Below are 27,359 nucleotides of genomic sequence, written 5' to 3'. Positions count from 1 at the left end.
TACAATTCTCAATATTTTATTTTGATGTTACAAGCTTATTTTCTATTTGGAGAGCTGGATTATTTACTGAGAACTAAAATAAACCCCTATGTCAAGAAATGTAAGTTTCTTTTATTAAAATGATTTCCATAAAACCCCTATACTTTATGAATATTCATTATGATTTCCACACCTGTTTGTTTCTTGATCAAAGCATTTATATAACAATAAATAATAAACCACATTTATTTCACTGATTGAAGGCTTTCATCCAAAAATTCAGCAATGGCCTCTTCATCTGCTGATTGACGCAGTCTCTCAATTAGCTGGTCCAGGCACTTCTCACCACGTAAAAATTCCTGATTAAAAAAAAAGTTATTATGACACCTGACTATACAGTTTGTATGTCAGATGTTTACCAAAAACCCATGTAGTAAACATTAGCCCCTCCGCTTTTGGAAACCGGTAGAAACCTAAAAGAGGCAGGCCTGATGGAAGGTGTGCCCCAAATGAAGCTGAAGGATACTCATGGCTTCCTCTCCATTTTACTTCCAGGAGAGGAGGTAAATGGCTTCTTCTGCCACTTGCTCCCCTTATGATGAACTGTGCTTAGGCTAGAACAAAGAAGTAGGCCTCAGGCATGAATATGACTGTGGGCTAGGACAGGGAAGTAGGCTCAGATATTGTTGTCATCCTGATGAGCCCTTAGAAACAGTGATCTTGGGAGTGATCAAGGGATTTTGTTTATTGCCTTGTTTGTTCCTTGACTATTTGCATCTATTGTATTGCTGGTTCCTCAACCTAGAACTGACCTAAATACTTGCATGCAATTAAAACGGTTTAAAAGAAAATTGAGAAAAAAAAATAAACCCGCCTCAGCCTTTAGCCTCAGAACTGGCTGGGGTCGTGCTGCAATATTGTCTAATTCTTTTTCTTTTAATCTTCACTCCTGCACTGGAGAACCTGTTGACTAACTGAGCTGGCTTGGTCAGAAGGCCCCAGCTAGATGTTTTACTTTTTTAAGTTGCCTTGGTCATGGTGTGTCTTCACAGGATTGGAACAGCGAGCCATTCAGTCTGAAACCTTGAGACTATGAGCTAAAGCAACCTCTTCTCTTCTCAGGTTGCTCTTCTCAGGTATCTGTTACACTGATGGAGAGCAGGCCACCACACCCGATAATCAAAAAGAGAGCAAACAATTGTCTGTTTCTTCATAGTTATCACTAACAACAAAGGCTTACTAATATTCTGCAATATTATTAACACAACTACTAATATATGGAGAATCCCAATTTCAGTGCTTTTTTTTTCCTTAAATAAAACATGAATCTAAAGAGAAAACAGATTTCTACTTTAATTGCTTAAGTTACCATTTTACTTTGAAATCAAATTGAAATACAAATCATTGTATTTGAAATCAATACAATGAAATCTGTGACTTTGATCTTTACAATGACTCTGGAGATAAGACAAAGACATCTGAATGAGCTTTTGAAACTGACCAACTGCCTGTCTTCAAAGACCCTTTGCTGAGTAACTTTGACACTAGTCTCTGTTAGCACACTATCTTTGAGAGGAAATGTTGCCTGTGACTTCTTTTTAACAAAAAAAGAATGTGTTTGTCTGCTAAAAGTTAAAAAAAAAAAAGTGTAGTCCAGTACACTGGAGGAAGAGGCAGGTAGATCTCTGAGTTCAGGGCCAGTCTGGTGTACAAAGCAAGTTCCACTACACAGTGAAGCCTGGGTTTGATTCCCAATACCCACCAGGTGTCTCATAACCATCGGCAACTCCTGTTCCAATGCCCTCCACCTCTCTGGGTGCCAGGCATGCACATAGTATACATACATACATACATACATACATACATACATACATAACATAACATCCATATACATAAAATAAATCTAAACATTTTAATTGGAAAGCCAAGGGCTGTGATAAGGTCTTCATGCATGCATGAAGACCTTCGTGCAGATCCTTAGGTCCCATGTAAAAGAAAACATACACACACACACACACACATTTGTAACCACAGCGCAGGGTGCGTGGTTAGACATAAGCAGATTTCCAAGGTTCGCTTTGGCTAGGCCGTCTAGTCAATTGGTGAGCTCCCGGGTCATAGAAAAGACCTTGTCTCAAAAGGTGGAACAGAGGTAGAACCTGACACTGACTTGTATCCATGCGCACACACATGTAAAGTCACACAAATATGTCTACACACATGTGCACATACAATAAGTGAAAAATAAATAAATAAATAAATAACCCGGAAAATGTAGAAGTCTTAGATTATTGCAATGGCGCAGCTGGTAAAACGCTTTCCTTGTGAGTATGAAGACCGAGCTTGATGCCCAGAACCTGTAAAAAATCTCGGTGTGGTGACATCCACGTGTAACCTACACTGGGGAGGCAGTCAGGCAGATCCCTGTGTATCCTGGCTAACCAGTCTATTGTAATTGCTGAGTTCTGGGCCAGTAAGAGACCTTGGCTCTAAAAGCAAGGTGAATGGAGTCTAAAGAAAGACATTAGAGGCTGACCCCCGGCCTCGAGGTGAGCAGTCCAGCCGCAGATACAATCTAGACATCCTGCGTAATTGCAAACTATTTTGTAATGGTGAAGGAACAAGTCTCTTTCGTTAACAACTTCCTTTATCTTTTCTATCTTATGTTTTTCTTCTTTCTGTTTTTTTTTGTTTGAGCAAGTTTGTAGCACAAGCTGGTCTAGCACTCCTTAAGTAGCAGAGGGTGACCTTGAACTTCTAATCCTCCTGCCTTCACTTCCCAAACAACTTGCTTTTAAATGGTTCAAAAGCCAAACAAATGGATATAGAAAAGGAATGGAGGGATAAACAGAAGGCAAATTCACAACTGTTCAGCCCAGAGATAGGCTGTGTAGTATTCACTGCGAACAGTATATATGTCTGAAAAAACTCGAAAATAAAGTAGAGACAAATAATTCTCCAAATAATGACCCTGGGGAAGGTTGCTTCCTTTAGACTTCCCTGTCATTTCCCTCTCTCAGTTCCTCTCTGCAAAATGACTAATACATAAATAAAATTTAAAAAGTTTTGCTGGGCAACGGTGGCACACGCCTTTAACCCCAGCACTTGGGAGGCAGAGGCAGACGGATTTCTGAGTTCGAGGCCAGCCTGGTCTACAGAGTGAGTTCCAGGACAGCCAGGGCTACACAGAGAAATCCTGTCTCGAAAAACCAAAAAAAAAAAAAAAAAAGGTTTCACACAACTAATACATGCTATACACCTGCTTATTGAAAGCCAACATGCTTGGTGTTCCAATTATTATGGCACCGCCACTTGGATTTCATTTGGGGAACTGATGTAAAAGGGATTCCACGCTCAACACTAATCATAATACCTCGGGAGTTGGTTTGGATCACCCAGGGTGTCGTGGTCATGTAAAGATTAAAGGGTTTATGTAAAGATTCTAGTGCTGTCAGACCCTAACAAGCTAGTGTCAGAGTGAGACAGGTAAGCAAACAGCACAGACTAATGCAGACAGGTAAAACACTAAGGAGAAGGCAAGGGCAGAAAGGACCTGTTAACAGGAGGGTAACAGCTGAAGAAGACTGAGCCTTTAAAAGAAATGGGTATTCTCCGAGCAGAAGGCATTTCAAATGACTGAATGTGGAGAGACAGAAAGAGAGAGACAGAGAGAGAGAGAGAGAGAGAGAGAGAGAGAGAGAGAGAGAGAGAGAGAGAGAGAGAGTACAGTACAGTACAGTACAGTCAGAGCTCTGGCCAGGGCAAAGTTCTAATTGCCAGCCTGGACTACAGAGTGAGAAACGATCTCAAAGAAGGGCAAAAGAGCAGCCTCAGAGGCACTCTAAGTCCCCTGAGTGCTCCCCGAAGCGCTGGAGCATTGGGGTCTATTGCGCTCCCCGGGGACTGAGACTGCGCCTCAGGAATAAATGAGTGTGGACATTGACCTCGTGACTATGCACTCTTCTCCTTGCGCTCCTGCACCGCCCCCTTTGACTCTGTGAGCTGGGAAATGTGCCTTCCGACTTCTTCTCAGCAGTTCATAGCTCAGGGTTAGCCACAAAGAAGTGGGCACAACTCTATCCCTAGCTTAGAAATCTTGGGAGGCACTCCTTGGGGGCTGCGGCTTGTTCAGCGGCCTGAGCCAAACAGATCAATGGTTGTCAGGGTCACGATCATGCCCAGGTGCAGCTGCTCCATCAGGAATTATGTGGATGGAGTCAGAGGAAGCTGGAGTTACTGAAAGGGGTGGAGAGCCGGGCAGAAGAACCCTACATGTTCACTTCCCCCCGCCCCCACTCTGTCTACTCTCTTTCTCCTTCCACTCTGTCTGCCAGCTGCCACTCTCCTGCCGAGGTCCTAACTCCTTCTCCAGTTTCTTCTGGATCATTTCTAAGTTACTCGCTCTTGTCAGCCTCTTTGCTATCTTTCCTTCTGACCCTGGCCGTGCTGTTTTTTTTATTTTTTGGTTTGAGACAGGCCTTGCTATCAGGCTGCCCTCAAATTCATGGTGATTCTCTTCCCTTGGCCTCCGAAGTCCTGAAAAACAGCTGAAAAAATATGATGCACTTGAAACAATATTGCCAAATATGTTTGCTTACTAGTGTGTTTTATCTAAGGAAAGAGAAGTTAACAAACATTTGCTCCCTCTACCAGGTTGGTGGCTCTCCCTTGTAACCCAAGGAATCAGAATATAAGGCCAGAGCATTATTCTGAGTTCCAGGCCAGCCTGGGCTACAAGAGTAAGACCCTATTTAAAACAAACAAACAAACAAACAAACAAACAAACACAAGAACAACAGTAAATTTTTTTCTCATCTCAAGGTCATATGCAAGATAGTTGTGTGCCATAAGACGGCAGAGGAAGTGGAGTAAGATACACAGAACTTTATAAGCATAAAAAACTGGACATCTCTCTTGTAAAACCAAGACTTTGGGTACAAAGTGGGCAGAATCAAAATTATGAGGCTTTAGTTATTCCACTGGGTTTCTTTGCTAATGTATTAATGGTTTTTTGTTTGTTTGTTTTTTGGGGTTTTTTTTTTTGTTTTGTTTTTTTTTTTGAGACAGGGTTTCTCTGTATAGCCCTGGCTGTCCTGAAACTAACTCTGTAGACCAGTAGACCAGGCTGGCCTGGAACTCAGAAATCTGCCTGTCTCTGCCTGCCAAGTGCTGGGATTAAAGGTGTGCGCCACCACCGCCCGGCTAATGTATTAATGTTAGTAGTCTTAGCTAGAAGGATTTTAGGTAATGCTGTTCAAGCAATGTTTACAGGGTATTTTCTTCAACAGCTTGGCTATACTGCTTATATAAAAAGAATATACAGGGTGTGGCGCTTCACGTGGAGATGTGAAGGCAGAGACAGGGAGATCTCTCTATGAAGCTAGCCAAGGCTACATAGTGAGGGGTAAAGAAAAAGAGAAAACAAACAAACAAATCAGCACACACACACACACACACACACCACACTCACACACTGTAGTAGGTCTAATTCTATGATGCTGATGCCCTGGGTGTTTTAACCATGTATAATTCTCTATCTTACAGATGGAACCTGCAACAATAAAGGAATAGTACTTCTGGAATTAAGTAATCAATAAAGTGACTTTGACTTAATAAAGGATGATGCCATCCTAGTGGGCTTCACCTAATCGGATGTACCCTGAAAAAGGCCTAGCCATTCCTGCAAGAAAGGATTAAAGGTGGGGAGAAGGTGTTTGGAGGGAGCCATTCGTGAAGCAACATTTAGGGCTAAGAGCAGCTTCTACCTGACTTATGTGGGGTGTGTGTGTGTATGTGTATGTGTGTGTGTGTGTGTGTGTGTGTGTGTGTGTGTGTGTGTGTGTGTGATGGTGCGTGTGTGATCAGAGGACAACTTGCATTGGTTTCCTGCCTTCCATCCTTTGGATCCCGGGAATGTGCTCTCAGTCAATGACCTTTCCAGCCCCTGACTATATTTCTAATGAAGCAAAGGTACATAAAACATAGTCAGTAATATTACCTTAATGTCACGAACTTCATAGGCTATCCTGTGGTCAGTGACTCTATCCTGGGTGAAATTATATGTCCGAATTCTCTCTGACTGGGCTCTTGTTCCCACCTATCCCATAACAAAAAGAAATTTGTATTTTTAATTTTAAAATTAAAAATTATAACATTTATAGAATCTTAATAAATCCTTATGTGAGGCTAAATCTTTTCAGTTCAGACTCCATCTTAGAGAACCTGACCTAAGTTTGAACTCAGGTAAACTAACAGGCTGGTATTTAGCATTGGTTTCCACTAGTCTCTAGGCTAATCCCCAACAATACCAGTGTCTCCGGGTTATTCCCCCAACAAACCTTCACCTGAAGGTTACAAGCCCACCTCCCCACCCCCCCACCCCCCGACCCCCCACCCCCCCACCCCCCACCCCCGCCTAACGGCCACCAATGCTGAGGAGAGCAGAAATGATGTTTATGACATGACTCCCAGCACCAGCCAATTATGTTAAAGGGCACAGCAGCTTTCCAGTTACATGCTTGCACACATACTCCCTGCTTGCTGCTTACTGTATTATAAAGCCTTACCCCGATAGACATTTGGGACTCCCGACCCCAAATCCATCCTGCATGAAGGTGGTGCTTGGTGGAGCCTGAGCTAGCTCGAACAGAATAAAGACTCTGTTGTGAGTTGCATCAGATTGGCTCCTGTCTGGTTTTCTGGGGATCACTAACATTTCCCTGGCACTACACTTATAGTTGATTTTCCTGTTTGAAGGGATTAAGTATCTATTAAAAAAAAAAAAAACTTATATCCACAGAGCAAGACAAGAACAGGTAGGAGGTAATCTTTAGACTTCAGGTTTGGGGTTGGGGAAGGAAGTTAGAGGGTGAATGCATGTAACTCAGCAGAGGTTCCAGCCCCAGCCCACGGGACAAGTAACCAAACACCCGTGGAGAGCTGATCTGTAAAAAAAACAAATGCCTCTTTGATGTTTCAAGTTCCTTTTTTTTTTTTTTAAACATTTAAAAATTTTTTCCTGTCCTTCCTTTTTAGAGTTTTTCGCTGTTAAAAATATATTGTGCCTCTATATAGCTTAAGGTAGCCTCACTCACAGCAACTCTCCTGTCTCAGCCTCCCAACTACTGGCAGTACAGATGTGAGGCCCATGCCTAGCATGTTCCTTTTTTTTTTTTCCCAGGTAGAGAACCCTGACATTCAGTGATTTAACAAACACTTGAGGGAGCTTACAGTGCTAGGCTTGATGCAGACGGGGAGAGAGCACTCCCTGGATGCCCGATGCAGACGGGGGAGAGAGCACTCCCTGGATGCCCGTTTCTAGCTGGTTTCTTAGTGTGTCCTGGCTGCATTTCTACCGTCACCTTCACCTACACTTCTACCAAACTACAGGTTAACATTGTATGTTTCCGCTTCTGTGAGCGGGCTTGCCTCGTCTTCCCAAGGCATTTGTCTGAGAAGCTTCCTGCTATGGGTTCTTCTTGTCTGCTAAGAGCACACACTTAAACTCAGCATTCCAGGTTCTTACCATGAGCAGTCCTCCCAGCATTATTTCTGAGAACCACACGAACCTTTACAATGCCACTGTTATAGCATGCCAATTTCACATGTTATCTAGTTTATTTGAAGGGGTTGCCCTTCCTTAACATGTCTCTACCACCCCAGCCCAGTAACTGAAATATGTTCTCTGACTCCTTTAAACTTACAACCTGGAATCTCCGTACAATCACCACATGTGATGGTTACGGACATACTCAGTCTGCTCCTGGCCATGCGATGGTTCTGACATGCTCAGTCTGCTCCTGCCCCTGACAATAGTCCCATACACAGCACTCTCTCAATTGCTTTATTTTTAAGATGAAAGACGTGTGTTTTTGGATCTGTCCTTCCTCTCCACTTTCCACGGCCTCAAGCTCCCTTGTTCTTTCTCCATATCCTCACTATATAGCACAGGTTGATCTGCAACTGGCAATCCTCTTGCCTCACCCTCCAAATACTCATTTTCTTAAAGCCTGAGGCAAATGGCATGAGACCAAACATCTGACCGGAGAATTTGGAAGACTTACAGATTTCTCAGCTCACTCATAGACATAATGAACCAGGGACTGTGTGTTCTGAAACAGTCTCTCCACTCTCCTTCTGCCGGCTGGGTTTGGAAAGCACCACATTAAGACACCAGTCTAGACCAGTTGTATCAGAAACCAGTCTGCAAAACTTTCTGAGTGATGAGGGAACCAGGGTTGAACACTGGGCACTGTATAAAGACCACTGTATGATTGACTGACGAAAAAGTTTCCAAACAGTAGAAATTGCTACTAAACAGGCAAACAAGGTCTTTCTGGCCACTCAGATTAGACTAAAGGGATACAATCTATCCCTTTACTTTCATTGCAATGATGGCAAAGAAAGTTAGAAAGACAAACAGGGAAAGGGTTCCTATCATGATGAACACAAGGATTAATATTTAAAAGATTGTTATTGTTTGTCAAGGCAGGTTTTCTCTGTGTAATAGTGTAGGCTGTCCTGGAACTCACTTTGTTGATTGGGTTGCTCTTGAACTCAAAGATCCACCTGCCTCTGTCTCTGGAGTGCTGGGATTAAAGGCATGTGTCACCACAGTCTAACTAATATATTTTACATATAACATCGTTTTTTTGAAATAGGGTCTCACTAGGTAGACAACACTGGCCTAGAACTCATATCGATCCACCTGCCTTGGCCTCCTGAGTGCTGAGATAAAAGATATAAGCTACCACCACAGCCAGCTTTGCATACTATATTTCATACTATTGTTGAAGTCTACATTCCTGACCTGGTTCTCTGGCATTACTTCTTAGAAATAACTAAGTCATTTTGCTTCAGGCCTGCCAGCCATCCCATATTGTTGACACAAAAAGGAAGTAGACACAGAAAATTATTTGGTTCCAAGCAAGGTCAAGTTGACCATATATCTGCTATGCTCAGAGCTTTGTTATATTTTGAAAGCTGCTCTCCTTAGAAAATTGCCCAGCTGCAGCCTTCACTCAAGGCCAAGCAAGATAGGGGTCGGGTTGAACCGTTATATCTAACTTATTAAAGAAACGTGGAAAAAAGACAGACCACCCTGCAATGCCATCCCCTGACCCATACCTGTGTATGAGCTCATTGTGGTTTTTCTGGTTTTTGCCTTTATAAGCTGACCCTGAGAAATGTTCTGGTCGTTGCTTCAGTTCCCAAAGTCTGAGCTACATCCCTGATCAACCAGTCTTGGGGTCTGTGTTCAATAAACTATCCCTGTCTGATAAGATCAGTGTTCATACGGTTTGTGGAGTGACTCCTGGACCCCAACAACTATAAATATATATCCAGCAAAATTCCAGAAGTACCAAAGGAACGAGATGAAACAGCAATCTCCCTTTTGTTCTTTATCCCCAGACTCCAGCAGCAATCTCCCTTCCTTCTTTTAGGAATGCCATTTAAGTTTCATTCATACTGAGTTGTAATAAAAGCCTTTAAGTATCTGAAAATCTTCAAGTTTCAAGAGATTATTTTATTATTTTATCTTAAAACCAAATTTCCTGCCAGGCACAGTGGCTCACACCGTTAATCCCAGTACTTGGGAGGCAGAGTTCGAGGCCAGCTGAGTCTACTTCCAGGACAGCGAGGGCTACTCAGAGAAAATCTGTCAGGAAACAAGACAAAACAAAACAAAACCAACCAATTTCAGTTTAAGACATTAAAACATAAACATTGCAGGGAAACAAGTAGGAAATATTTCTGTTTATTCATTTACTCCTTTGGAAACTGGCACGCCTGAATGCAATCAACAACCCCATAGGTTACCGGCACTTAAATATTCCTTGCTTACAAAAAAAGCACATGTCCCGTGTTCTAGACATTCTATTCATGTGAGGACAGGCACTGCATTTGAACATGACTTTCCTACAGCATTGCAATTGTTCCACTTGTCTTACCTGCAGTCTTCTAGCATTCTGCTGCTGACACCTGTCTTTCTCGATTATCTGTTGGTAGAGTCTGGCTCTCAACACACGCAAAGCTATTTCTTTATTTTTCAGCTGTGATCGTTCTTGTTGGCACTCTACTACAAGTCCTGAAAAACAAGCAGAAGTAACTGTCACCTATCATTTCTGCCGGTCTAGTAAAGAAGAAATGAGGAACATTTATTCATTGTTTGTGTGTGACTAGGTCTCACTGAGTAGCTCTGGCTGGCCTTGAACTCATAATCTGCCTCTGCCTCAGGAGTTCTGGAATTAAAGGGACACCACACCTGGCTGAGGAACATCGTAAGGCAAAAGATTAATCAGGGAATTTGACAGAAGACAAGCAACAGTTTAGATTTAGCACAATTTAGAAATTGTTGGTAATAGCTCTAGGTGCCTACTTAGACTCTGATGTCTAAATGTTTACCGTTTTCTTTGATTTTTTTCAGGATACTTACTATGTAGTCTTATCTAGCCTGGGTCTCACTGTGTTTACCAAGTTGGCCTGTAACCCACAGAAAATTGCCTGTCTCTGCCTCCCAACTAAGTGAGAGCTTAAAAATGTGTGTCCGTAAGCTGGTGACCCTACATGAGCCTCTCAAGTGCTAGGCTTACAGGAGTGCGCTGTGAGGTGTGACTCTGAGCCACTTCAGGTTGGAAGGCGGAGGCAGCAGCTAGTCATGTTTACTCTTGTTCTCTGAGCATTTCCTTTCTTTCTTTCTTTCTTTCTTTCTTTCTTTCTTTCTTTCTTTCTTTCTTTCTTTTTTTTTTTGGCTCATCCAGATACTTTTCCAAGAGCAATCTGCTCCCATCCTCTATGGAGTGCTGACCCCACCCCACCTTTGTTCTACACAGGGAGCACTTGTCCCTTCCTCTTTCAGTCACAAATACACAAAAGGAGGGCTGATGTTGACAATACTCCTTTATGTAAGCCCAGGGATGTAGCTCGGTGACAGAGCAGCTGCCAAGCTGGCAGGAGTGAAGCTTAGGCTTCCATCCTTAGCTGTAGCCATCTTGTTCCGTGCCTGCCAGCTATTCCATACTGTTGCTGTAACAGGCCTGCCAGTCACTGACACACAGAAATGACTTGGCTTAAGGACATGCTGACCACATACCCTGTTTTGTTTGTTCTGAGTGTTCTGTTTAAGGTTTGCTAATCTTCTTGTTTTGTTTTGTTTTTTGTTTTTTGTTTGTTTGTTTTTTTCAAGACAAGGTTTCTCTGTGTAACCCTGGCTGTCCTGGAACTCACTCTGTAGACCAGGCTGGCCTCGAACTCTCGAACTCAGAAATCTGCCTGTCTCTGCCTCCCAAGTGCTGGGATTAAAGACGTGTGCCACCACCGCCTGGCCAAGGTTTGCTAATCTTAAGAAATCTCACAAAGCTTTTCATAGAATCATCAGATCAAAGGTCAAGTGTATCTGTACCCAATTAATGCTACTCCATTGATCCTGGCGGTGGCCGGAGCTCCTTGCTACCCTCCCCAATGTTCTGGGTTCTCGAATGAAAGACACATATATACAGCCTTTATATTATGATATGCCTTAAATAGCTCAATGGCTGGACCACTCCCTAACCTCCACATGGCTAGTCCGCTCCCCTCTAATATTCCTGAGTTATTACGTACTCAAATCATTATTCCATCTTTGCTGCTCTACCCAGTCGGGTGCCTTCTTGGGACATGATCCTTGGGCTCCTACGTGGTGGCTATGCTCTCTGTCCTGCACCTTGCAGGTGTTGTCTTTCCTCTCCTTGTCCTAGCACGGCAGAGCTCTCTCCTCTTTCCTTGGTCCCCTGCAAGGGAATCCTAAAAGTCCTGCCTCTGTCTGTCTGCCCAGCTATTAGCCACTGGCAACTTTATTTACTAATCAAAACCAACTGGGAGCAGGGTTCCCTCAATGTCTTACATGCAGACATGCAGATTCTCATGCAATTTTGGGGACCCAGATTAACATAACACAAGCAGCATTAGACTAAACCTACAACAGTCAATATGAACTAAAATAACTTAAGTCAGAGCTGACCACTGGGCAGCACTGCCTGCACCTACATATGAGTTCACTGTGGTTGTTGTGGCTGACTCTAAAGAATGCTACTAACAAGTCAAAAAGTTATAATTATAATACTCATGCTCTGTTATCTGAATGTTCTAAAATTCCCCTGTTCACCACCCATTTACCACCCCCCTCACCTCACTCAGGACCAATCAGCTTAAAGGTTAGCTGATAATACTCCGCCTAGTGAGCCGATGGCTCCCCTCCTTGCCTTTAAACTTTTGAACCTGTTTTTCCTATAGAAAGTCTACTCTGAGGGCAGACTAAGATGGCAGTTAGTCCTTTTTTGCAATTCCAGTATTATGGTGTGCATTCAATGAATTATTCTTGCTTAACTGAGGTCAGTGTTTGGTTTGAGTGTTGATTTCTGAACCCCATCAAGTATTACTTCCACCACCCAACTCTGTGCCACCACCACCAAACGAGACAGTGCACTGCCCATGTGCTCGGAGGCCTTTGCGTTAGAGGCAGATGGGAGACACCCGTTGTAGGTGCTAAGAACAGCACTCCAGTATGTGATCTTGACTTAACTGCAGCTGTTTCTCCAGTCCTGGCTTAACATTTGATAGTGTCTGCTGATCAATGAGCATCAGAGTTTGAATCCTAGTAGCCACATAACAAGTCTTCGAAAACACTTATAAAGTCCAGCTCTTTGGGATCAATCTCCTTCCGGCCTTCATGTATGCAGAGACTTGCACACATGCAAACACTCACACAGACACACCCACAGACACACAAATAGACACACACACACACAAAAATTTGTTTAGTAATTTAAAAAGAAGTATAAAAATATAAAAAGAAAAATTGTTTTAGTCTGAAGAGTGATGCTGAGGCACCGCATAATAAGATGGTCAATGGCGGTCTGCATGTACAACAGCTGTCCCATAAAACCTTACTGCCTACTAAGACTGACATTTTCCATCATTTATAATTTTCACCCAGTGATAAGACTGTGTAAAGATACATTCCCCAGAATGTATCACTGTTGTGAAACAATGTATGTAAAAGTACCTTAACTAATTTAAAAAAAAATCTTACAATTTATCAAGGTGACCAAGTGTCCTGGTGTTCAGGACCCCACTAAAGCATCGGAGCCTCGTGGCACTGGCAGGTCATCTACAAGATACACAGGATCCACGGCAATGGCACGTCTGCTGTATCTCTGTTCCCCTTGGAACTGGAGCTGGAGCACCACTCCTGGAGCCACAGGCGTCCAGTATATCCAAGTACCTATCCGGCACAGATCAGCTTAGGACCTGCATCCTTCAAAAGGGGAACTGTTTCCAAACAGAAGAGAAGCTAGACACCACTGGCTCATCAGAGCCACAGTGCCACGGCCCTCTGTGGAGATTTGAATGAGAATGGCCTCCATCAGCTCAGGTATTTGAATGTCTGGTCCTCAGTTGGCAGTACTGTTTGGAAAGGATTAGGAGGTGTGGCCTGATCAGGGAGGCTTGTCATGGAGGGTAGGCTTGAAGATTTCAAAGCCCAGATCATTCAGTTAGCTCTCTCTGCCTTATGCATGTAGATCAAGACACAAGCTCTCAGCTACTGCTCCAGCACCTTGCCTGCCTGCTGCCATGCTCCCTGCCACAGTGCATATGGACTCTAACCCTCTGGAACCATGAGCCCCAAGTCAGACGTTTCCTTTGATAAGTTGCCTTGGTCACAGTGTCCTATCACAGCAATAGGAAGTAACTAAGACAGAAGCAAAAGCCTTGCTCACCTGTGGGGATATGGACGAGCCTCACGGCGCTGTCTGTGGTGTTCACGTGCTGCCCGCCTGCTCCTTTGGCTCGAAACGTGTCTACTCGGAGATCCCTGGGATCCACTTTCACGTCTACCTAGGACACACACACACACACACACACAAAAAAAAAAACCCAAAAAACAAAACAATAGCATGAGTAAATTCACAATACTACAAACACTTTATTCCAAGATTTTTCAAATAAACTAAACTATTTACATAAACCATGAATTGAAAAAAAATAAAAAACATAACAGTACCAAAGAACCTACTTCCACCCACACCCCACCCTCCGCTGAATCAGGGTTTCTTTGTGTAATTCTGGCTGTCCTGGACTTCACTCTGTAAATCAGGCTGGCCTCAAACTCAAAGAACCCAAAGAGCCACCTGCCTCTGCCTCCCAAGTGCTGGGATTAAAGGTGTGTGCTACCACCACCACCCAGCTAAATAAACAACCAATTTCAATGAGATACTATTTTATTTTGGGGGGTGATGAGGCTTGAACTCAGGGCAGTATTCATGCTAGGCAAACGTTCTACCTTTGAATTTCACCCACTTAAGGGTGCAGTTTTTAAGCATGGATTTAGAATAGTATGCAATCACTGAATTATGTAATCTTTGAAGAGTTTCACCATTGATTATCTCATTGATTATCTAGACCATAAAGATGTCTATAATGCACATTATTGATTCACCGGATCCCTGTTAGAAAGTCACTAAGATCTCTTTGTATCCCTTGCCACATGCACAGTGAGACACTCGAACTGCTCCACATTCTCATGTCCTTGGCCACAGTCAGACAAGGTGACATCCTCCCTTCTTGTTTCAGCTCTCACAGACAACTACAGCTGGATGGAGTGGGTGGGGCAGTGTAGGATGAAGGTTACTTATGCAGGGCTTTAACCTCAGTGGAGCAGCCTCAGGCTAACCACTTCTTCTGAGACTTGTTTTCTCTCTTATAAGGCAAAGGAAACAATCTAGCAGGTGGGTTGTTTTGAGATTTAACACTCTAATCTCCATGAGCTATGTATATGTGCATGAGTGGGTGAATTCTGAACTACTGAGGGAATCCTTGACCACTGCTCCTAAGGCTAAGTGGTCTCTCTCCTCTTCCCCCTCCCCACTGTGTGTGTGCATTTATTGCTGGGTCACATTTTAACTCCTTGAGTTTTATTTGAAAAGGGGATCTGGGGCTGGAGAGATGGCTCAGAGGTTAGGGGCACTGGCTGCTCTTCCAAAGGTCCTGAGTTCAATTCCCAGCACCCACATGGTGGCTCACAACCATCTATAAAGGGATCTGATGCCTTCTTCTGGCATCCAGATGTACATGCAGACAGAACATATAAATAAATAAGCTAGCCACATCCTGGGGAAGTTACCTCATCTGGCTGTGGAAGGACAATAACTGACATTGTTCCTGTATGAATACGCTGCATCCGTGATGACAGGCCCACCTCTGGGATTCGCTGAACTCGATGGATTCCACCTTCATACTTCAAATGCTTATAGACACTGTCACCGGAAATCCGGGCAGCTGCATGATGTAGTCCCCCTAAGGAAAAAAGATTCAGAAATACTAGTGCAATCTACTTTGAAAAAGATTAGGCCTGTCTGTTAGTATAGCACATGAAATGGAAACCCAAGATATATAAGCTATATTATCCCAGTATAGAATATAATAATATATAAACTAAAACAAGTCAAGAATATTACTTATGGTCATCTCTGGGGAGGTAACAGTGTATTTTATATTTTACTTCTTATACTATTTATTTATTTATTTATTTATTTATAAATAAGGTCTTGCAATTTACTCCAGGCTGGCCTTGAACTCACAATTCTGTTACAACCTCTCGAATGCTGGGATTTGATGCATGTAACATCTGACTTGTACTTTTTGCATTCCAACTTTTCTATAAAGAACTTTTACTTTGTAATATTAAGAAAAATACCATTAGAAAAAAAAGGAATATTGGGACATTTTCTGTATTGAATTACCAGTAAATTTTTAGGCAAATATGTGCCATACATCAGAAAAGGCTCAATAACACAATTTCATACTATAGAATATCTTTTAGCCTGAGTTTCAAGAATTAAAACTTAATTCTAACCTGTGGTATGGAAAGATTGTTACACATACACACAAATCTTAGTGGTTAGGCTTTAGCTTTTTATCTAATAGGTTTTTAAAAACATTTTCATGATATAAGAAGTTATAATGTAGCCGGGTGGTGGTGGCGGTGCACGCCTTTAATCCCAGCACTTGGGAGGCAGAGGCAGGCATATTTCTGAGTTTGAGGCCAGCCTGGTCTACAGAGTGAGTTCCAGGACAGCCAGGGCTACACAGAGAAACCCTGTCTCGAAAAAAACAAAAAACAAAAAACACAAACAAAACAAACAAACAAACAAAAAAGTTATAAAGTAGCCAATGAGATGTCTCAGCAGAAAAAGGCACTTCCTGCCAAGCCTGAAGACCTGAATTCTAAGTTCTGAAAGCTGTCCTCTGACCTCTACATGGACCCCATAATGTGTCCCTCCTCCCAAAATAAATGAATAAATAAATGTAAAAGAGGTAAACGACTCCATGAATATACAGAGATACAGCACAAGAATCAAATATGTAATTCAATGACTGTCTGCTCCCGTGTTCCTCCCCCAGGTCCTTTTCAGTCACGACCCGTTCCCTTCCCTATGAGGGTCCTAGTCTGAGTTCTGCTGCTGTGATAAAACGCTCTGAAAGAAAAACAGCTTAGGGGGAAACGGGTTAACTTGAGCTCAAAACCCCACATTACAGTCCATCATTGCAGGGAAGTGTAGGAAGAAGCTTGAAGTAGCTGACTGTGCCGACAGTCAAGCAGAGACAAACACATACATGGCCACTGTTCAGCTGGCTTTCTCTATTCTTCTACAGTCCAAGCCCTAAAACTAGGGGATGGTGCTACCCACCTTCAGGGTGGGGCTTCCTACATCAGCTAAGGTACTCAAGAGAATCACCTACACACAAGCCTACAGGCTGGTCTAGTCTAGACAGTCCCTCATTGAGACTTTTACTACATGATTCTATGATGTGTCAAGTTGACATTCATCATTACAGTGAGTCAGCACATGGTCACTTTTACTGCCTTCTCTGTCATAACTGTATTTACCTGGAAGTCCTCTTTAGACACTATAGAGCACTCTTTTCTGTTTAAAAACAGTTAATAGCTCAGTAGCAAAGTTCATGCCTTGCCATGCAAAAGGTCTTCTGTTCAATGCCTGTCACTCCCAGCCCCAGGGGATATGTCCTTTAAGTCTCTTAGTCCCCACGTTCTTCATTCATTTCTCAAATTCCTGTATATTATTGAGGAACTACATGGCAGTTGACCTACAGAAGTCCCAGCAGTCGGGTTTACTGACTTCATACTCGTGTGTGTGTGTGTGTGTGTGTGTGTGTGTGTGTGTGTTTTATTTTTGAATTTTGTGTTCATTGGTATTTTGTCTGCATGTATGTTTGTGTGTCATATTCCCTGGTTCTTGAGTTATTTACAGTTGTGAGCTGCCATGTGGGTGCTGGGAATTAAACCCAGATCTGGAAGAACAGCCAGTGCTCTTAACTACTGAGCTATCTTTCCAGCCTGACTGCACACTCTTGCCACAAGCCAACCTGTTCTGCTGCTGAGATTTGGCAGTGGAGTCCAGAGACTGGATCATCTGCCAGGTATGGTGGCACATGCCTTTAATCCTAACACTTGGGAGGCAGAGACAAGTGGATTTCTATGAGTCAAAGGTCAGCCTAGTCTATATAGAGAGTTCCAGGCCAGCCAAAGCTACACAGTAAGACTTTATTTTAAAAAATAAAACAACAACAACAAAATTAAAAAAAAGATACACCTATCTTTCCCTGTCTGCAACTTGATTATCAATGGTACAGTTACATAGGAAAGGCTAGCTAAATGCTTGATTGGGTCCTTTACTAGTCTTGCCAATATAACAGTACTTTAAAAGAATACAATGAGTTAGGTCCCTTTAACCATCTGAAAATAATCAATTATTTTTAATTAACTAATAGTGCATGTATAGAGTGATCATGCAAAGAGACTGATGTGGAAGTCAGAGGAACCCTTCCTGGAGTAGGTTCTCCGTAACTACCTCAGGCCTCCAGGCCTGTGCAGCCAGTGCCTTTACCAGACGAAGAAGCTGATATGCATTAGTAGACAGGTATAAAAAAATGTGACGGTTGCATTCTATGCGTTAAGGTCATACTATAAAAGATACCCAAGAACTAAAACAGAGTGAAGCCATAACATTAAATTACCTATCTCAACTTCACGCTCTTTAACTATTTCCCTTGCCAGGAGTGGTGGCACACACCTTTAATCTCAGCCCTCCAGAGGGATAGACAGTTCAATCTTTATGAATTTGAGCCTGGTCTACATAGTGAGTTCTAGGATAGCCAGGGCTATGTAGTGAGAACTCAAAAAAGCTGAAAGAAAGAAGGAAGGACGAAAAGAAAACAAGCAAGAAAGAATGAAAATCCGCCCCCCCCCATGCTCTTTTCTTAATGCTGAATACAAACATTTGAATTTATGTAAATTCAAAATCCTACAACTTTCCTGTATAAGTTAATGGAGCCAGTATCAGGCTGAGTTTTGTCTTAATTCCTTTCTTCCTAGCTATATACAATCAGCTAGCTTACATAACTCACCCATGCTGTGGTTCCCTTATTTGCAAACCACCACCACCACCACCATCTATGTCTGTGGTATTACACAGATAAAAGGACAGCTATTCATACTGATTATCTGATCGGTGCATGTAACGGAATATGACACATTTTCAATTCATCTAGTTATCAAGAGATTTTTTTTTTTTTGCAGGGGAAAACAGAAGCCTATTTAAAGCATTAAATACAATGCTGACACTTAGCTGTGAAACTGAGATCACCCACTGGCTCCCCTGGACCAATATGCCAGCATCTGGAAGGAAAGGCTAACAAAGATCCCTGCTACCTAAATTTCAAAAGATGGCTGAAGAGCTGATATCCCCTAGAGAAAGGTAGTAAAGGTGTACTGCTGGACCGGCCAGTCTGTACCAACCTGAGTTTACTAATGCAGCATACTGAGTTCCCTCTGCTATTTGCCTAATTAATCCTTTAACCTCACTCTGATTTTCTAGTTTATCATTAATTACCCTCCATCTATCACAGCGTAGTACGTGTTACCCAGCAGACAGAACCTATGGGTCATCTTCTGAATGTATTTTATTAGTACTATTAGTTTTAAAATTTAAAAATCTTGTGTGTATGGGTGTTTTGCCTGTATGTCTGTCTGAATACTACATGCATGTCTGGTGCCCTCAGAGACCAGAGGGGGCCTGGGACTGGAGTTACAGATGGTTTTGAGGTGTGAATCTCCATTAGGTGCTGAGAGTTAAACCTGACCCTCTAGAAGGGAAACTACTGCCCTTAACCACCGACCCGTCTCTACTACAGCCCGTTATAAGGTTTTGTTAGTTTTTGTTTTTGTATACTTTTCAAGTTTTAATTTATTCATTATTTATCTTTTATTGAGACAGGATCTCACTTTGTAGCTCTGCCTAGACTAGAGTTGAATATATAGACCAGGCTAGCCTCAAACTCACAGGGATTTGTCTGACGCGACCTCTATATGCTTACCATAATCTGCTGGTGTGTAATTCAGCAGCTCAAATTTCCAGTGCTTATAGTATGAATAATTCTGGTACATATCAAATATTTCTCGGGTAAACTGCTGGCAGATATCACCTATAGGAGAATACACAAGCTATTCAGTGAGCACAACTGTTAAAGAGCGCCACCCTTAGGCGTGAGCACTCAGGAAATGAGCATTTCCTAAACTAAACACATGCAGTCGGCTTCTCAAGGGACATGGATGTCAAACCAACGAAAACCTCAGTTTTCAAAGCTCTTTTACAATACATTGACCATCTGACCTCCCGTAGTCCTTCCAGATGTCACCTCCAGAATAATGTCACTCTGGTCACACGTCTCCTTAGGCACTAAATGCTCCAAAAGCTGGAAAAGAAGGAAAATGCAGTCGCCGATGTATTTACTTTCCTTGGTATATTATTACTTGAAATTAAGTCAAAGCCCTCAAAACAGTTTTTTGAAGTCAGTAATTAACAAAACCCAGAGACCCTTAAAACCATATCCTAAGAAATCTAATTAGAAGGCCAGTTCATACGACAATGAAGATACTTATCTGAGATTTTTCTGCAATGTTATCACATTATCTTAATTTTCTAAAATGAAGTTAGTTATGATCAAAGTCCAGACTTGCATTCAACTTTGTTCAGATTTTGCCCCTTAAAATTAGCTCTACACAGTGGTATCTTTCATCTGATGGATGAAGCGAGTCTTTGAAAATCATCATTTGCTCCAAATGACTTTTCACATATAATTATAGACTCTCCCGTGCCATAAGTGATGGTCAGCACTATACCATACCTTACATTCTTGGTGGGGTCATTCTGTCTAAAGACTAAGGGGACTCAAAGTAAGATTCAAATAGCTTCTCTCACATGACAGAAAAAAAAAAAGGGGGTGGGGAGGTTCCTAGGTTCCTAATGAAGTTTTAGGAAACAACTAAGAGGCCTTTCGAATCTAACTAAATACATACACGTTCTGACTCCCCTCCCAACCACCGCTTCTCTGAAACACTCCAGTCTGTGGGAGGGAAAGCTAGACTAATGTCGGATAGGTTTTGCCTTTGGTGCACTAGGTCACACCTCGACTCATCTTCTAAGTCCTCAAAAGCCCCTCTCTAAATCCCACAGTAAGAAAGCTGAAGGGACAACGATGATTGCCACAGAAATAAACGGGGTACACAGTGCTAGGGTTTTCATTGTCTTTAAAAACAAACCGCCTACTGAACTATAAGAGACTATTTTTGTGGAATTTGCCCTTCCATATCTAGATTGCCAGCTAAAGCTGACATCCTCCCATGAAGCCTGAGAGTCCCCAGCATGCCCAAGACTTTTTAGTTCTAATTAAAGACCTGCAGTAACCAGCAGCCTCTACCCTTAGGATTCATTCCGTTGTACTCAGCGCGCAAGTTTTCAATCTAATACAACCACCATGAACCTACCAATCCCTTCTCACTCTTAAAACCATCTGACTTGTTCTCATGGTGACTATATTTCTTTTAAAGTTTTACTCAGTTATTTTTATTTCTGTGAGGGTTCCTGCTGAGCACACACACATGCCATGGGGAGGTCAGAGGACAACTGAAGGGAGCTAGTTCTCTCCTGTCACCTTGCGTGGTGCATTGGAATTCAGGTTGTAGGACGGGTGTGTATAACATCACCTCTATCTGCAGAGCCATCTCCCTGGTCCCCTAACTTTCCTAACAGGATCATGTCTGCTTGTCTACCAAGCCAATAGATTGAGCTATGGTTTTTCCTTCCTCTGGAGTCCTGTTCATTGACATCTCAATTCCTCTTCCAATTATCCTTCAGCAAATTGTACTAAGTATAGCTTAATTACTTGTTGTGACAAAAGATCTGCTGGGGCAGTTATCTTGAACATTAAACCATATTCTAGGAAGAATACTAGTCCTTCAAGTTAGCACTAGTGAGATCAGTCTTCTGCCCGGAACATACCTCACTATACAGTCTGTGGATCTTCTGATCAATGATTTGCCTTTCTTCTGACACAAGTTCTTGCAACTGCTTTTCGTCTTGTTTATTTAGACCTAAAACCAGCAACAGGGATAATAGTAAACTCTTTAAAATTCTTACAGAGAAAGTATTAAGTAACTACCTCATCAATGTCTACAAAGTTTTTCGTTTGTTTTGAGACAGAGTCCTACTATGTAGTCCAGGCTGGCCTTGACCTCCTTGCCTTCCGGTTTCAGTCTCCTAAGAGCCTGTCTGTGGGGAACCCGACAATGCTGTGGCTGGTGAGGAACAATTGGTGAGAGGCAAGAAGGAAATCCTGGCCAGCATGATTTAGTCAGCCTGGCTGGCTCCAACTTCTGGAGTCCAACAACAAGCCAGCCATAATTAAGTACAATATCATCTTGGAAAAAAGTTTCCTGGTAACAATTATCCCAATTAACCCATGTACACAATAAAGCTTAAGATGTGACTACACTGATGTAGTCTCTACCGTGAAGATGGGCTCTATAGCTAAAGGGCCTAGGATCTGTGTGGTCTCTTACAAGATCATGTAGAGGTCACCAGGCTGCAAAGTGCACGTGACACATATACTCTCTCACATTACGCCCTACGATGGAAGAGGAGCCATCATCCTGTATTCCTGTATGTAGAACAGCCCTCAATAAATTAAAACCTATGATCATATCAAGTCTCCTAGACTCTAACTAAACCTCTAGGTAAGTACTGTGAAGAGCCTGGACTCTTAGCAGACCCTTAGTAACAAAAACTCGTTAAACACCAAGTGAGTACACAACCCTCTTCTTACCAGAACTGAGCTTATTATCTGTAGGCATTTAAAAAGCCAGAGTTCAAAGTTTCATCAGTTCCACACTTATATTCACATACATATCCTTTACCTACTTTTACACATCGACTCCAACTCTTCAATGGCTTGTTCGGCCTCCTGAATTGCTTGATGAACAGCCACAAGTGGTGCCAGCTCAGCATGCCTTCTGTGTAAGGCCCTTCGGTCTCCTTCATTCTCAGAGACACCCTGCAAACACTGCTCAAGGGCCTGGTACTCTTTATTCCGGTCTTCCATATACTTCTGTAGGCCTTGATGTTTCCAGAGCTTCCTTGTATCTTGATGACAGTAGCCTCTGGACCAACTCTTATGTAAGAGCTGATGGAGAATGTGAGTCTTGTTTTGTCTAAAATTCCACAGCCTCGTATCAAGGCTTATCTGTCTGAATTGCTGACAATAGGGGAAGACATGTCTCTGGGGGTATGCACTGAGAGACAGATTCTGAAAAAGCCAAATACACAGCTGACGACTCATTTCCGCAGCTGTAACGTAAGACACACCAGTTGAGAAAACCGATTCTAAAGATATACGGAGTTTCAGAGAAACTTTTAGCTCATAGCCTCATTTAGCTCCAAAGATGGTCAGAGATACATACACACACACACACACACACACACACACACACACACACGCGCGCGCGCGCGCGCGCGCGCGCATGTGTATCTATCTATCTATCTATCTATCTATCTATCTATGGTTTTATATATTTTTAGTTTTTAAAAATAAATTTATTTATTTATTTATAGCCAGAGTTCCATTATTTACCTCTGGCTACCCTAGAACTCACTCTGTAGACCAAGATAGCCATGAACTCAGCGATCCACCTGCCTCTGCTTCCCAAATGGTGGAATTATGGGAAGTAACACCAGGCTGAACCCACAAAGAAAATCCTTGAAACCTCTAAATAATAGCATATTAAAACAAGCGAGAGGCTGACGAAACGGCCCAGAGAATAAAAGTACCTACAGGTAATTCTGACAACATCCAACATCAACCCCTGGGATTGTTGTTGTCATTGTCTTTGTCTCTTTTCTTTTTTTTTTTTTTTTCTTTTCTGAGACAAGATTTCACTGTGTAGCCCTGGTTGTCCTAGAACTCACACTGTAGACCAGGCTGGCCTCACACGCAAAGAGATCCTCTTGCCTCTGCCTTGTACGTGCTGGGATCAAAGGTATGCACTTTCACTACCTGGCTTATATAAAGAAAGGTGATCCTTGAAAGCTGTTGTCCTGCACACCCCCACATGCACACAAAATAACTTTGTTGAAAAAAAAAAAGCAAAAAAAGTATCCTTATATATACAACTAAGACAAGTTTGTAGGAGTATAAAACACAGCACTAGAATGGGCTAAGGCGGCTCTAACTTTAAACGAGTATAGATATATACACTTAAAAGCTATAAAACATGCTCTCTTATTTTGTTGTTGTTGTTGGTTTTTTTTTGTTTTTTTGTTTTTGTTTTGTTTTTCTTTTTTGAGACAGGGTTTCTCTGTGTAGTCCTGGCTGTCTTGGAACTCATTCTGTAGACCAGGCTGGCCTCGAACTCAGAAATCCACCTGCCTTTGCCTCCCAAGTGTTGGGATTAAAGGCGTGTGCCACCACTGCCCGGCAAAACACGCCTTTAATCTCAGCACTTGGAAGGTAGAGGCAGGCAAATTGAGTTCAAGGCCAGCCTGGTCTACAAAGCAAGTCCAGGACAGCTAGGGCTGACACAGAGAAACTTGACTCGAAAAACAAACAAACAAACAAACAGCTATAAAATAATAATGCATTTTTAGGTAATTCATAGTCATATATTTATTAAGTTTAAGGAAAATATTAACATCTAAACTATTACCTAGTCTAATTGACAAAAGGGTCTTCCTATGTAGCTCAGGCTAGCTTCGAACTGGGGGCTTCCTGCTTCAGCCTTCCAAATTCTGAATCAGAAGTATACATCAATATGTCTGGATAAACTTAAATGAGCAATTTTATTGTATTTATTAATTTATTTTTAAATTATTATTACTGTTATTATTCTAGAGAGTGTGAGAGAAGACAGGGTGTGTATTGTGTGTGTGTGTGTGTGTGTGTGTGTGTGAGAGAGAGAGAGAGAGAGAGAGAGAGAGAGAGAGAGAGAGAGAAAGTGAGAGAGATTAGGGATTGTCCCCTGACCTTACATGCTAAGCAAGCACTTTGTTTTAATTTCAGGGTATTCAGAAGCCAAAGAAAGTTAAGTAACTTAATCACAAGTATTCACTCACTGGATAGAGGCAGAGTTTGTATTATAACAGCTTGTCTATTCCAAGATCAATGCTTCTCATTCTCAACCCTGTGATCACTTCTTGAGGATGCTTCTCTTTTAGCCAAGAATCTAAAGGAAGAGATCCTCAAATATTAAAACACCAAGTTAACATACCTGGAGGATCTGGTGGGGAGGGGGGATAATGATGATATTTTAATAACTGAAAAAAAAAACAATTACAAAGCAGTATAATCTCTGGTTGTTGTTTTTTTTTCTAATTCTACAATATGTGGGAAAAAGCAGATAAAGGATGCTTAGTTACTGTTCTATTGCTATGAGGAGACACCATGACCTAGGCAACTTATAAAAAGAAGCACTTAGTTGAGGCTTGCTTACAGTTTCAGGTTAGTCCATGGGCATCATGGTGTAAGTGTGGTAACAGGCAGACGGGTGTGGTGCCAGAACAGTAGCTGAGAGCTCACCTCTGGTCTGTAAGTTGTAGGCAGAGACTGGGCCTGGTATGTGCTCTTGAAACCTCAAACCAACAAGGCCATTCTTCCTAATCTTTCCTAAAGAGTTCCACTAACTGGAGCCAAAACACTCAAATATATAAGCCTATGGGGAGGGGGGGGTTATTATCATTCAAGCCAACACATATTTTAAAAGACAAAAGAAACCCATCAAAATGGTGTAACTAAGTTCATTCCTTACTTGTGGAATTACAGAAAACTTAAAAGTTTTCCCATTTTCCATGTCTTTTAAACAGTACACATTATTCTCATATTTAACAATTATATAATATTACCAAGCTGGAGAGATTTTGACAGTTGAAGAGTACTTGTGGCTCTTGCAGAGTACCAAGGCCAGCACCTGCAGTGGTTCACAAATTGTCCCTAACTCCAGTTCCAGGAGACTGATCTGACACCCTCTTCTTGCTTCCTGGGCACCAAGCATGTATGTAACATACATACATACATACATACATACATACATACATACATACAGTTGGTTACCCACATGCACACAAAAATATTTTTAAAAAATGACAGATTAGGTGAAATTGGCTATGTGCAATAATTATCTGTTCTTCCCTCAGATAAGGGCTAACAATAGTATGACTTTACTGGGCAAGAGAGGGAAAATGTTTTGCCTCCTGATTAAAAAGGGAAATAAGAGTCAAAATGTAACAGAATGGTTCAGTGGTAGTTCAGTTGCCCAACATGCTCAAGGCCTATGGTTTGACCCTTAGCACAACAAATTACCTGAAGCAGCCTTTACTACAACTATTGTTTGATGCTGTGCCTGGCAATACATTCATATATAAGCCCCTTTGGTCTTGGTAAATCTAACTTAGCATTATCATTTTAAAATTTAAATATTCAGAAGAATATTCATTTTCACCGGGCAGTGGTAGCACACGCCTTTAATCTTAGCACTTGGGAGGCAGAGGCAGGCGGATTTCTGAGTTCGAGGCCAGCCTGTTCTACAGAGTGAGTTCCAGGACAGCTGGGGCTATACAGAAAAACTCTGTCTCAAAAAAAAAACCTAAATAAATAAATAAATAAATAAATTTTAAAAAAATAAAAAATAGCCGGGCGGTGGTGGCGCACGCCTTTAATCCCAGCACTTGGGAGGCAGAGACAGGCGGATTTCTGAGTTCGAGGCCAGCCTGGTCTACAGAGTGAGTTCCAGGACAGCCAGGACTATGCAGAGAAACCCTGTCTCGAAAAACCAAAAAAATAAAAAATAAAAAAAAAAAATAAATAAATAAAAAAAAAAAATAAATAAATGAATAAAAAATCAGAAGATTCAGCGTATCTTGGCTTCTATTAACAAATTTCACGTTACAAGTCACAGTTGAAATTGGACTGTGAAAGAATTCGCGGATGCCCAGCAACCACACATTTAATACTCCAGACGTTTCTGTGCATATTTATATCTAACCCTGAGTACATCAGGAGTGTTCATTTGGAAAGAATAAAAGGATGGCAGGTTTTAATAATAATAGCTCTGGCTAAAATTTCCATTTTAGAAACAGCCGCGGAATGAGTAATTATCAAGGTCAGAAATCATAGTTATTTTCTAAAGTTACCTAAACTTAGAAAGATCAAGGCTTCAACATCACCTCCACAACCCAGTATTACTCAACATTTTATGAGCAATTCTAGTTTCTGGAGTGTTAAAAGTGACACTAAATGGGCATCAGGCGCAGAATGTGAAAACCATATTGAGCAAGTTAGTATTATGAATTCTATACGGAAATAACACAAGTGGGCAGTGGGAAAAATAAAAAAAAAAAACCCTCTTACAGCCAAGAAAGAATTGTGAATACCTAAATAAAAGAAGAAAAAATACGTTCTCGTTTCTTACTGATAACTGAGCCTTCTGTGCCTGCAACATTTCAGCGCAAGGTACTGCAAGCATGATCATTTCCAGGCTATTGCTTCCGGGTTATGGTTTGTTCCTGGCTCCTCCTCCATTTTGACGCTTCTTGAACAGTAGTAGCGGTCCTTAGGTGTCCGTAACGGTAAACAAGAATGAAATGATGAAGCAGGGAGGATACAGCTATAGAAGGACCACGCGTGGAACTTATTTGGAGCTGACTTCCGGGAGCGGTGAAGTCCACAGGGAGAGAGGATCACCCTCTGTTGCCCCAACGGAGGAATCTTGGGAGTTGTAGTTTATCCTTCCCCAGGCTTTCTGGTTCTCACTTCAAGAACCTTTGCTCCATCTTTCTTCCTAAATTTAAGTTTTTCAGTTTCTTGCAAACTTAGAAGCGAAACTTTTTCTTAATTTACATATCACAAGAATTTATTTACGTGTTACAAACCCTTAAAGCAGTACTTTCTAAGTTACTGGGGGTTTTTTTGTTTTTTTTTTGTTTTTTTGTTTTTCC

At 41.9% G+C, this 27,359-nt stretch overlaps 1 protein-coding gene across 4 annotated transcripts; it reads right to left on the bottom strand.

Annotated features, from left to right (window-relative positions):
- On the bottom strand, positions 1-27,077 carry Mtrf1 (mitochondrial translation release factor 1). 4 transcript variants are annotated; one of them, XM_028752726.1, is made up of 10 exons: positions 26,796-27,076; positions 22,296-22,721; positions 21,378-21,469; positions 19,710-19,791; positions 19,414-19,521; positions 15,140-15,312; positions 13,737-13,854; positions 9,930-10,066; positions 5,978-6,076; positions 1-338 (listed from the first exon to the last, which is right to left on the bottom strand). In XM_028752726.1, the coding sequence occupies exons 2-10, from the start codon at positions 22,711-22,713 to the stop codon at positions 225-227; spliced, it is 1,341 nt and encodes a 446-aa protein (XP_028608559.1). In that variant the 5' UTR covers positions 22,714-22,721; positions 26,796-27,076; the 3' UTR covers positions 1-224. The 4 variants fall into 4 exon arrangements, with proteins under 4 accessions (XP_028608559.1, XP_028608561.1, XP_028608560.1 ...); XM_028752728.1 differs by having other exon boundaries at positions 26,834-27,076; XM_028752727.1 differs by lacking the exon at positions 26,796-27,076 and adding an exon at positions 24,483-24,592.
- Positions 27,078-27,359: the final 282 nt, after the last annotated feature.

The sequence above is a fragment of the Grammomys surdaster genome, unplaced genomic scaffold (assembly GCF_004785775.1).
Source record: "Grammomys surdaster isolate TR1022 unplaced genomic scaffold, NIH_TR_1.0 125934, whole genome shotgun sequence".
NCBI classification, from domain to species: domain Eukaryota; kingdom Metazoa; phylum Chordata; class Mammalia; order Rodentia; family Muridae; genus Grammomys; species Grammomys surdaster.
The sequence above is the reverse complement of the archived record's forward strand: the minus strand, read 5'-3'. Positions and strand labels throughout refer to the sequence as shown.

Coding starts and splice junctions, on each gene's coding strand:
- Mtrf1 (XM_028752726.1), bottom strand. CDS start 22,713: ATGAGTCGTCAGCTGTGTATTTGGCTTTTTCAGAATCTGTCTCTCAGT. Junction 19,792..21,377: donor TCCACAGACTGTATAGTGAG/GTATGTTCCGGG, acceptor CTTCTTTTCCAG/CTTTTGGAGCATTTAGTGCC. Junction 13,855..15,139: donor TCCTTCCACAGCCAGATGAG/GTAACTTCCCCA, acceptor TGTGTGTCCTAG/GTAGACGTGAAAGTGGATCC.